The following is a 13,120-nucleotide window of genomic DNA, read 5'->3' on the forward strand; positions in this document are numbered from 1 at the left end:
CCCTGAGATCCGGACCCTCCCCACTCTCTTGGCCTTCCGGAAGTCTATTAAGACCTGGCTATTCCGGCAGGCCTGGGGCTGCTGATCCTTGATTGAGTTCCAGCCCCACTAAGAATTGAGTGCATGTTGTGTTCTTTTAACTTGTCTTGTTCTTTGTATTTTACATTTTTTAGTATTTTTAAATTGTTTTTATGTAAGCCGCCGGGAATCCTTCGGGATTGGGCGGCATACAAATCCATTAAATCTCAATCTCAATTAAAAGGACAAGCCAACTTTGGCTCAGAACAGGAGGCCATATCTTTTTATTTTTTGAAAATTTTATTAATTTCATATATACATTCACAATTATATGATCTCATAACTGTTATTAATAATATGTATTTATAACAATTTTTTCCCCTACAGTTGACAATATACTTGAAATTGCTTTCTTACCATCCCATAACTCCATCTTATCTTACAACATTCCTACTTCTTCCTTCCTTCCTTCCCTCCTTTCTTCTCTCCTACCCTCCTTCTTTCCCTCCCTCCTTCCCCCTTCCCTCCTCCCTTTCTTCTCTCCTTCTCTCCTTCCCTGCCTCCTTCCCTCCTTCCTTCCCTCCTTTCTTCTCTCCTCCTCTCCTTCCTCTCCCCCTTCCTTTCCTCCTTCCTTCTCTCCTATATTCTCTCCTTCCTTCCCTCCTTTCTTCTCTCCTTCCTTCCCTCCCTCCTTCCTTCCCCCCTTTCTTTCTTCTCTCTTTCCTTCCTTCCTCCTCTCCTTTCCCTTCTCTCCTTCCCCTTCCTCCCCTTTACCCTTCCCCTCATCCTCCCTCATCCTCCCTTATCTCCCCTCTCTCCTACTCTTACATTCCCCAGGAGGCCATATCTTATGCTGTCTCCTGGGGATGGTAGCGGTTGTTTTATGCGCAGACACATGAGAGACATTTTACGCATCAGGTAAACCTTGCTTAGCAACTGTCTTGTGTTTGCTCTCGCAATGTTCATGCCCGCATTTACAGTCTCTGCACTGTCTCTCTTCCAGTCGGGCGTCTGCCATTACACTGTTAACACCTGACTTTTTCCCCCTTCCCCATCGCAGAGAGGAAAGATCGTTTAAACAAGCAATCGCTTCCTGAACTATCTTTCTCTCCAACACAGTGCATCCCTAAAAGTTAAGAAGATGAGCTCCCTCGACTTAATTATTGAGGGTGGATGAGTGAGTGAGTGGATTAGAACTCAAGGTAGCTGTAACTGCTGCCTGAAACTGACCGGATCCTAAGCAGTTTCACACTAGAGGCTTTTATTTGCCTCCTATATGGGGTGTGTGTGTGTGTGCTAGGCAAATATCCACAAAACACACTCCTTTGCAGGTGTCCTCCCCACTTTCTTGTAATCCTCCTCCTTTCCAATGAATGTCCAATGAATGAGACAAATATCAATTCTCCTCTTCCTAATTTTTGGAGAACGTCTCCTGGTTGTGTAAAGCATAGGAAACATGAAGTAAAAATCATTTCACATGGTTATGGTCATATGATTCTCGCTTTGTTGACCACTTTGTATAACAGCCAAGTTGCTGTTCCCAATTGTGATGAACGAGGACTATTTGTTTTCGTAGATAAAAGGTTTTGTCGGGGAAAGAAATCTGTCTCCAGCTTCTTATGGAAAGGGGGAAAAAAGTGACCTCAAACCTGGACAGGATGTGTCTTTTCCCTTCAAATCCAGTTCTAACTTCATTGAAGACTCAGAATTGCTCGAGAGGAGGAGCAACTGGCCGGATCCTGAGGAAAGACCTAGGAATCCTGCAGATCAGCACCACAATCTCCGGGATGACTCCCGAGGAACTACGGCAGCTGGAACTGCGGTGCGAGTGTCTCGGCCCCATCTTAGGAACCTCAAAGTGGCCCTTCTTTGACTGCTTGCTCTCACCTGTCCTTTTCATGGGTGCAGTTGTTGTTGTTGAGGGCACTGGCAGGATCCACGTGGCGGTTATAGCGGGTAACTGCGTCTGGGCGGTTGCTCAGCATCCTGCTCTCGGCATCCGCCAGCCAAGCCTATAAGAGAGGCCAAAAAGGTGGGCATGGATTACGGCTCCCCTGCAGAGGATTTGCCTCCTGGGATCTCTGCCGGCAATGCTAATGCAATGCTAAGGCGGTCTGCGAGACCGCCTACTGCCACATACCTCCCAGCGGCCGGTGAGATCCCACAGGGTGAGCCTCCTTCAGATGCCGTCAGCCAGACAATGTTGGCTGGCGGCTCCCCGGAGGAGAACCTTCTCTGTGGCTGCCCCGACCCTTTGGAACGAACTACCCCCGGAGATCCAGACCTCACCCACCCTCATGGCCTTCAGGAAAGCTGTTAAAACCTGGCTGTTCCGGCAGGCTTGGGGCTGTTGACCTCATTGTTGAGTTCCAGCCCCCATCAGATTGAGTGCATGTGTGATGTTTTAAATTGTTTTCTTTTATTTTTTATTAATTACTCTTCTTTTCGCTTTGTAAGCCGCCCGGAGTCCTCTGGGATTGGGCGGCCTATAAATCTACTAACTAACTAACTAACTAACTAACTAACTAACTAACTAACTAACTAACTAACTAACAATAAATAAACAATAAATAAATAGTTAATAATAAATAAATAGTAAATAATAAATAAATAGTAAATAATAAATAAATAGTAAATAAATGATAAATAAACAATAAATAATAAATAAATAAATAAATGATAAATAAATAGAAAATAAATGATTAATAAATAATAAATGATAAATAATAAATAATAAATAAATAATAAATAAATAATAAATAAATAATAAATAAATAATAAATAAATAATAAATAAATAATAAATAAATAATAAATAAATAATAAATAAATAATAAATAAATAATAAATAATTAATTGATTAATTAATTAATAAACTCCAAAAGGCAGAGCATCGGCTAATGGATCGCCAAGCCGTGATGCTCTAAAGAAGGCGTAAAGGCTCTCCCCAGGTTTACACCATCCTTGTTCTGGGCCGGCTCCGCCAAGCTCCACGCAGGGCAACAGGGATTTACGAGGAGCACTTGGGAGAGACAACTGAAGAGAGCCCCAAGCTCCGCGTGGCTGCTGCCGAACACACCCCGCTGGGAAGTTCCCTTGTGCAAATCTCCTTGGCCCGCGGGAAGCTTTATTTACCTCCTCTGAGCGGACACATGGAGCCACCGTGAGGTAAGAAGTCTAGAGCTAAAATCCAGCGATAACTGGCGAACCTCAAGCAAGCAGAGAAATCACTGCACCTGATTTACTGAGAGGTTCCCTCCGATCAGTGCAGAATGACGAACAAGTCACCATAGAAGTTCTACGTCTTTAATAAGGGCTTGACCCCACCAGCCCGATTCAAAACCACCTGTTAAGTATGATTCAGCAGGCCAAAACCCTGCTTCTTCCACCCTTTGCTCAAGCCACGATTCAATGTTAACTACTGTCCTATTCTTACTTGTAACGCAGCAGCAATTTCAAGAACGCATGCCTCTTTCCAAAATCTTGGGAATGCTCTCAGAAACCCTCTGAAAATTGCCCCTGGGCGGTATTTTCAAAAGTTAGTGATATGAATGCAATCAGATGGATGGTCTCTCTCCCCCCCCCCCCCCCACTTCTAAGTGTTGGTTATCACCTTTAAAGCCCCACATGGCTTAGGGCCAGAGTACCTTCGAGACCGCCTGCTGCCACATACCTCCCAGCGGCCAGTAAGATCCCACAGATTGGGCCTCCTTCAGATGCCGTCAGCCAGACAGTGTCGGCTGGCGGGCCCCTGGAGGAGAGCCTTCTCTGTGGCTGCTCCGACTCTCTGGAATCAGCTACCCCCGGAGATCCAGACCTTACCCACCCTCATGGCCTTCAGAAAAGCTGTAAAAACCTGGCTGTTCCGGCAGGCCTGGAGCTGTTGACCTCACTGTTGAGGTCCAGCCCCGATTAGAATGAATGTATGAGGGTGTTTGCTATTTTTAAACTGTTTTATTTTATCTTTTGTGTTTTTCTTACATTTTTTGTAAGCCGCCCGGAGTCCTTCGGGATTGGGGGCGGCATATAAATATATTTAATAAATAAATAAATAAATAAGTCCTTACTTCACATTTCTGAATCTCTAGACGCAACCTTTCAATATTGCCCAGGGTCTCTGAGATCTTTGGCTCCAAGCTGTTGGGGTCTCCCATCTGTGGTGTCTTTTGGTAAACATCCTTCATCTTATTTAAGGCATCCCTGAAACAAGGAAGAGAGCACAAATTGTTACTGCAGAGTAGATGACAAAAGGGAAGGGCAATCAAAGCTCAAAATGTTTGGAACAGAAGCAAGCCTGAATTAATACAATTAGTGTTAATAAACAGCTAATGAAATATTGCTGATTATCTTGTTAGCTTGATTGGCCCACCCTTCCCCCACCCACCAATTTTATTTTATTTTATTTATTGCTATAAAGGTAGCTGTTTCTACCAATCAAGAATCTTTCTATACTTTAAACATATTGACCGAGGTTTTGTAAACTTGAGTACTTTCCTTCAGTTTCACTGAATTATCATAAATGCTAACAGCTGTACCAATTAAAAGCTGTGGAAAAATTAAATGTGGAAAATTGCAAAGGACGATTACAGTAAATGCTGTGTGTGAGAAAATGCACTGATAATCAGTGATAATCAGCAGTTAATTCTGTTTATGAATTAAGAGAACATCCTAGAATTAGTCAACTAATTATTAACAACTATAGTGGGACAGAAAAGTGCCCTTTAAACTCAAGAGGCTACAGCTGGAATAGTGGCTTGCTTGCTGATCCAAGTTAACTGGCTTAGCATAAGCCAGTTAATTTAGTATCTGTTCTCTGAGGTTTGCACAGATTTGGTGTTCAGTCCCAATTCAAGGTGCTGGTGAAGTAACCATGCTGGATTACTATCTAAATGGTTTAATTAGGGAGAGGATATACTGGGTGCCCACCCTGAAAAAAAATGTGGGGAGCTGGGACTTGGGAATTTCTCAGGAACATCTCTCTTCCTCTGGACAGCTTTTCCCTCCCCCGAGGATGCTTTGGAAAATGGAATCCTCTAAGGCAGAATTCAAACTTGCTCCATCACAATAATGGGTTGACTTATTATTTTAAGCAGTTATTAATTATTGGGTTTATTAATCTTGTGATTTTCAGCAGCTTTTGTGAAATAAATTACAGAAAATAAAACTCTTGATAATCTTTGTAATGGGGCAAATGACATGTTAAAACAGTGTACGAATGGTTAAAAAGCCACGGCACAATTAAGCATGTATTTATAACACAGGGCAGATGTTTTTTTGCACCTCTGGAAGCTCTGGAACCATTGCAACATTGTCCTAGATTAATAGCGCAGATGGATTTCTGAAAAAAACACATATTAAACTCCTACTCTGCTACTTCTCTTTTCCCCCTGTAAAATGGGCAACCGACGGAATGTACGGGTGGTAGATGGAATGGGTGATGTGAATTTTAATACTGTATTTTTTATGTTTTTATTTCTATTTTTTAAATTTTAAATGTTTCTCGTCTGTTGTGAGCCGCCCAGAGTCCCTATGGGAGTGGGCGGCATACAAATTCTAATAAACTTGAAACTGGTAGAAAGTAGGGAATGTCCAGCCTGCTACTGCTGTTAGCTGTTTCCCACTCCTAATGGGGGAAGAGGAGGTTCGGTCTGGTCAGCTGGGCCATGGATATTGACTCTACATCATCCAAATGGGTGACAAACACAGGATCAGGACAGCTATTAAAACCTGCAAGAAAGTAATCTTAAGAAAGGGGACCACCCCCAAAAGGAAAACAGTGTTCTTTAAACTTAGCTCAATGTACACTGAATTTTAAGGGTGAAACTGGTCACACACTGCCTCCTGGTGGCAGTGTAAGGAATCATGTAAGGAATCATGTTTGATAGAGATTCAACCTGACCCAACATACACCATAACATTTAACATACTAACTAGATTTTTTTCTTGGCACTGACTAGTTGTCCTTTCTTTTTTTATTAAAAATTTTGAAAAAAAAAACTTTTACAAATATTTACCTCCCTCCCCCTACCCTCCCCCCCAACCCCCCCCCAGAACCAATACAAGGTATAAATCTTTAACAAAGATATTCTAAAATGAGCTTAAAAAAAAGTATCATCTTTCATTTGAGCTTTAACTCCTCTTTGCTACGCTAGCTCTAAACAAATTATATCATTCCTTGTTTCTTCAGTCATAAACTATCTGGAATTTCTTAGTCACGTATTTATTTTGAGTATAGTCAATCCATCTTCTCCACTCCAATTTATATCTCTCATTTGAATGGTCCTTGAGATATGCTGATATTTTAAGCCATCTCTGCTAGGTTTGTTACTTTTAATGTCCATTCTTGGGAAGAGCCGTGGCGGCGCAGTGGTTAGGGGTGCAGTACTGCAGGCTACTTCAGCTGACAGTTATCTGCAGTTCGGCTGTTCAAATCTCACCGGCTCAAGGTTGACTCAGCCTTCCATCCTTCCGAGGACCCGGATTGTTGGGGGCGATATGCTGACTCTGTAAACCGCTTAAGAGAGGGCTGAAAGCCCTATGAAGCGGTATATAAGTCTAACTGCTATTGCTATTGCTAATAGTAGGCAAATCTTCCTTCTTCCAGTATTGCGCCACCAGCAGTCTTGCTCCGGTTATTAAATGCAAAATCAGGTTAGTCTCTACAACTGCACAATCAGTAATTATACCTAACAAAAATAACTGAGGGGTAAGCTTTACCCTTTTTTGTCCAATGAAATCTATTGCTGGAGAAGTTGACGGAGTGGCATTTGCAGCAAATATTATCTGTGGGATTCTGGGCCAAATGCTGTACTGCGCCTCTCCCTTCACATTTACTTTTAAAGAAGTAGCATGCTTTTTCTCTGACATACAAAACTTTTATTTCTTGGTTCTGCACCTACCCTGGATTTCTCATAATTTTCTCTCAAACTAACCTTATTGCCCTAGTTCCTAGCCACCTTTCTTGGTTTTTTTTTACTAGATCTTTGTAGCAAAAACGCAGAAAAAAGTTAGAGATCTCTTTGTTGGATTAGACCACAGATCTTGGCCTAGTCTCAAAATCTCCTACAAAGTTAAGTCCAACTTAACCTACAAAGACCCTGGGAAAGGAGATGTTCCCAGTCCTGGTTGCAGAGAGCATGACCAAGGAGGCAGGCAGGCAGGAGAGGACACCTCCTGTACATCCCACAGTGAGTATTAGCTCTTAGAGTGGTTTTTCTTTTCTCTTTCAGATGCCGCAGCAGTCACTGTCCTTATCACTCAGCTGTCCTCATCTCTTCTTCCACCGCCTGCTTGATCTCATGGAACATTTGCTGTTACCAGCGCAGCAGATTGCAATCCAGGAGGCTGGCAAGGGTTCTAGTAGCCCAGAGACCTTTGAATGGTGGGCAGGAGGCAGGACCAGGAAGGGAGAGATGTGGCAAGAGTAGGGGAGGCTTTCCTCTGGCTCAGAACAGCTTCAAAAAGCAAAATGATAACACAAATGTGTGCACATCACTGATTCTTCCATTTCCATTCCATTTCTTAGACTTGTATGCCGCCCTATTCCCCGGAGGGACTCAGGGCGGCGAACAAACATATGGGGAAGGGGACAATACAAAAACGAACGAAACAAGACAGGATACAAAGACAAATTAAAAACCGCCTGCTGCCAATTACCTCCCAAAGACCCGTTAGATCACACAGAGTAGGCCTCCTCCGGGTTCCGTCCACCAGCCAATGTCATCTGGCTACCACCCGGGGGAGGGCCTTCTCTGTAGCAGCTCCAGCCCTTTGGAACGAACTCCCCACGGAGATTCGGACCCTCACCTCTCTCCAGGCCTTCCGGAAAGCCGTTAAAACCTGGCTGTGCCAGCAGGCCTGGGGTTGATGAGTTCCCCTCTCCTCTTGACCTGTGTGGCTGTGTGGTTCTTGGCTATTTTAACTACTTGTATTGTGTTCTATGTTCCCTTTCCCCTTTTGAGTTGTTCGCTGCCCTGAGTCCCTCCCGGAGAAGGGCGGCATACAAATAAAATAAAATAAATCTAATCTAATCTAATCTAATCTAATCTAATCTAATCTAATCTACACAACAATCAACAATTCGAGTAGGGCTGGGAACTCATCAGCCCCAGGCCTGCCGGAACAGCGAGGTCTCAGCGGCTTTGCGGAAAGCCTGAAGGGTGGTGAGGGTCCGAATCTCCACGGGGAGATCGTTCCAAAGGGCCGGAGCAGCCACAGAAAAGGCCCTCCCCCGGGGGGGTCAACAGTCGACATTGGCTAGCTGATGGTATCCGGAGGAGGCCTAATCTGTGGAATCTGATTGGTCGAAGGGAGGTAATTGGCAGGAGGCAGTCTCTCAAGTACCCAGGTCCGATACCATGTAGGGCTTTAAAAGTAACGACTAGTACCTTGAAGCGCGTCCGGAGTCCAACAGGCAGCCAGTGCAGCTCGCGGAGGATAGGTGTAACGTGGGTGTACCGAGGCGCACCCACAATCGCTCGCGTGGCTGCATTCTGGACAAGCTGAAGTCTCCGAATGCTCTTCAAGGGCTGCCCCATGTAGAGCGCATTACAGTAGTCCAGTCTTGAGGTCACAAGGGCGTGAGTGACTGTTCTGAGGGCCTCCCGGTTCAGGTAGGGACGCAATTGGTGCACCAGGCGGACCTGGGCAAATGCCCCCCTGGTCACAGCCGACAAATGGTGATCTAAAGTCAGCTGTGGATCCAGGAGGACTCCCAAATTGCGAACCCTGTCTGAGGGGCGTATAATTTCACCCCCCAGCCTGAGAGATGGAATATAAGGCCAATATTTGGGAGGGAAAAACACAAGCCACTCGGTCTTGTCGGGATTGAGTGCAAGCTTGTTCATTGCTTGTTCTTGCTTTATGCTAGGTGAGACTAATAGCTAAAAAGATCTTTATTGTTAAGCAAGCTTGCAAAATCTTCAAATAGGAAAGGACCAAAGAGATACTTTCCCCCTTCGATGAAGGCATGATTGTCAGGGATATTCAAATCAATATTAATCACGGAACTTGAAGGAGGCGATTTTCTGAAAGGTCAGAACTCTTTTACTGGTTCCACCACAAAACCGCGGTAGACTAAAGCGCGTGTGACTAAAGCGCGGTGACAAAACCGCACCGTCAAAACCGCGCGACAACAGCGCACCGACAGAAGCGCGCTGTAACATAACCCTAAAAATAACCCTAAACCTAACGCTAAACCTACCGCTAAACCTACCCTAAACCTAACCCTAAACCTTACCTTAAGTTAAATCGCGCTTCTGTCGGCGCGCTGTTGTCGGCGCGCTTTTGACATCGCGGTTTTAGCGCCGCGGTGTTGTCGGCGCGCTTTTGACGTTCGCGGTTATGTCGTGCCACGCTTTTGCTTGGAAAAAACTTTCTTCTTTTTTTGGACTGCCTCGATCACAGGAAGGACAATTAATAGAATAATGCTATGACTCTGACCTTTGATCCAGCTCTTTCTGCAACTCCCGGCTTCTTTCTTCAATCTTCTTCTGCAATTTTTTTCTCCTCTGCTCTGGAGGCAAATGGCTAAAATCTTCTGTGATCACAGTCTGGCAGTAGGAAAAGACACATATTATTTCCCCCCAGCCCAGAAGCTTCTCTTCTGTCCGCAAAACCAACTTTTCTCCCACAGGCTGTTATCTAAGTGTGCCACCTGATCATCTTTCATTGCACAGTCAAGATAGTCTGTAGGCAATGATTCCCTATAGCCCCAGAATTCTGTTGTACCTACCTAGCTTTGATTCTACAGCTGGGAACAATATTCACATAAATAATGCTTTTAAACATTGAACCACCTTCTTTCCCACAAGGTTTTGGGGTTTCAATATCCCGTATTTCAAAGGCTAATGATTCTGGGAGTTGAAATGCTAATACACAGTTGCAGAAGATTAATACAAAACTATTTGTGGTTTCATTTATTTTCATTTTTTCATTTAGTTTCATTTTTCAGATAGTGGTTATCTATCTATCTATCTATCTATCTATCTATCTATCTATCTATCTATCTATCTATCTATCTATCTATCTATGGTATCTATCTATCTATCTATCTATCTATCTATCTATCTATCTATCTATCTATCTATCTATCTATCTATCTATCTATCTATCTATCTATCTATCTATTATATCTATCTATCTATCTATCTATCTATCTATTATATCTATCTATCTATCTATCTATCTATCTATCTATCTATCTATCTATCTATCTATCTATCTATCTATCTATCTATGGTATCTATCTATCTATCTATCTATCTATCTATCTATCTATCTATCTATCTATCTATCTATCTATCTATTATATCTATCTATCTATCTATCTATCTATCTATCTATTATATCTATCTATCTATCTATCTATCTATCTATCTATATCTCTATCTATCTATCTATCTATCTATCTATCTATCTCTATCTATCTATCTCTATCTATCTCTATCTATCTCTATCTATCTCTATCTATACTATCTATCTATCTATCTATCTATCTATCTATCTATCTATCTATCTATCTATTATATCTATCTATCTATCTATCTATCTATCTATCTATCTATCTATATCTCTATCTATCTATCTATCTATCTATCTATCTATCTATCTATCTATCTATCTATCTATCTATTATCTCTCTCTCTCTCTCTCTCTCTCCCGACCTACCTACCTACCTACCTACCTACCTACCTATCTATCATAAACCTGTTGATTATTGGATTTATTTCTCCAGTGGAATGCAAAATAGCTGGGAGATCTACGTTGAGGATAGGTGATTGATCCATTGGCAAAACAATAAGACCCCAGTGAGTAAGCTCACACATCACACTACATCAAACCTAAACAAACTACATTGTGCCTTAGTACGATGGAGGAATCCAGCCTCATGTGGTGTGTGAACCAAGAATGATGTCAGAACGTTGTGACTTATTCCTTACATTCTCGCATACTGATATTTAATTATTTGTACCACTGACTATCAAGGGTTTTTTTACAATAACAAGTTAAGCCCCAAAACTTTGAAAGTAAATTGAACAATTAAAAACCTGCTGAAAATCTGCAATTTTAAGATATTTTCAAAAGTCATAAAACATTTAGGTCTTCAGTTCAGGAGGACACATTTTCAAGAGACCTGGAGCACCTAGCTTGGGACCCACAGAGAAAATGTTATTTCAAGTAACCTGGAACGATGCTGTACAGGACTCCAAACTGAAAATCAGTGTGTAGTCTTAGCCAGTAATTGCTTATGAGTAGACAATGAGAACAACTAAGCATTATCTTCCTGTAGTTACACATTGAACATGGTTTGGACATGGACTGTGGGAAGAGCAATATTAAAATATTAACCATGAATATCTCTAAGCATGTGCATGTGCATTAGAGAGCCGAGGTGGCGCAGTGGGTAGAGTGCAGCACTGCAGGCCACTTCAGCTGACTGCAGTTCTGCAGTTCAGCAGTTCAAATCTCACCGGCTCAAGGTTGACTCAGCCTTCCATCCTTCTGAGGTGGGTATATAATATTTATATAAATATATATATTTATTTATTTATTTAGTGTCACAATCCCTGGTATGCCCCAATTATGGGTGGAAGCTAACTGCTTCCATATATTTATTTATTTATTTATTTATTTATTTATTTATTTATTTATCAGCAAAAATACAACACACACACACACACACACACAAACATATATATGCCAGTTTTCCAAAATACTCAAAATTTCCCCTACTGGTTACCAGAACCAGTCCAAACCAGCTGAATACCACCTCTGAAGCTAATAGATGGACTTCTCCAAGTGCCAGCAACTGGCTCCCGCTCCTCCCCATAATTGGAACCATGTATAATTCTGCTCTGGAAAGAGCTTCATTTTAGGGATGGGGAAATACTTTTCTTGAGTACCTTTCTTTTTTTTTTTAGTGTCTAAGTTGCATAATGGATACACTAGGCAATTCATACCTCCCTTATCCTTTTCTAGGGGTATATAATATAACACAATTAAAAGGAGGAATTTTCTGCCATCAAACATGGCTACGGCCACCAACGTATCGTTTTAAAAAAATGGGACTAGAGAAATTCATATGTGATCAGACTACCAGTGACTTTGGGGATGCTCATTCCCTCCAGAATCTCCATGCCTTGACTATTAGTTGTTGGGGAACGATGGTAGGGAAGACTTTTCCTTTCCATAGTTGCAATTTCCTCACTCTATATGGAGCAAGAATGTGGATGTGAATCCTTGTCCTGATCCAGCAGACTCTTAGTTACTCTGTCTCTTGCTGTGTAATCCTTTTAAAATTTCTAAAGACAATTGCTTAAAATCTTGGTTTAGTTCTGCCTTACCAATGTGAAACTTACCAACAAGGAAACTGAATGGATTTTCCCCACTAGAAATGTCTTTTTTCCCCATATTCACTGAACTGAGTAATTACGGTTCCACCACAAAACCGCGGTAGACTAAAGCGCGCTCGACGAAAGCGCGTACGTGACGTCATCACAGCGCGACGAAAACAGCACGCTATGAGCGGTAAACTTAAAATTAATGCGTAAATCTAAACCTAACCCCCCCAAACCTAACCCTAAACCTAACCCTAAGCCTAACCCTTAACCTAACCCTAAACCTAACCCTATACCTACCCTTAACCTAACGCTAAACCTAACGCTAACCCTTAACCTAACCCTAAACCTAACCCTTAACCTAACACTAAACCTAATGCTAACCCTTAACCTAACCCTAACGCTTAACGTAACCCTAACCCTAACCCTAACCCTTAACCTAACCCTAAACCTAACCCTAAACCTAATCCTTACCTTTATGTGAATCGGCTTGCTTTAATTTAATTTTAATTTATTTTTAATTTTATTTGTCGCGCTGCTGATGACGTCACGTACGCGCTTTCGTCGGGCGCGCTGTAGTCTACCGCGGTTTTGGCGTGCCACGAGTAATTACGGCTTCAAAGGAAACAGCAGAGGGTTAGGATCTAGAGTGCGTATGGATTTTCACCTTTATCAGCACATAAACCACAACTGATTTTCTACCTGGCAGGAGCCCCTGGTGATGGTGCCAGCAGCAGAAGACAAACGACAGCGATTTTTTGAGCA

At 42.4% G+C, this 13,120-nt stretch overlaps 1 protein-coding gene across 1 annotated transcript in view; it reads right to left on the reverse strand.

Moving 5' to 3' along the window:
• The window catches only part of TRIP10 (thyroid hormone receptor interactor 10), a 94,361-nt gene that overhangs the window by 5,907 nt on the left and 75,334 nt on the right, over nt 1-13,120 (reverse strand). The window contains 3 exon segments of the mRNA XM_032210981.1: nt 1,906-2,030; nt 4,085-4,217; nt 9,459-9,568. Of these exon segments, the coding sequence (XP_032066872.1) occupies nt 1,906-2,030; nt 4,085-4,217; nt 9,459-9,568 (368 nt within the window).

This window comes from Thamnophis elegans, chromosome 2 (assembly GCF_009769535.1).
Source record: "Thamnophis elegans isolate rThaEle1 chromosome 2, rThaEle1.pri, whole genome shotgun sequence".
NCBI classification, from domain to species: Eukaryota; Metazoa; Chordata; class Lepidosauria; order Squamata; family Colubridae; genus Thamnophis; species Thamnophis elegans.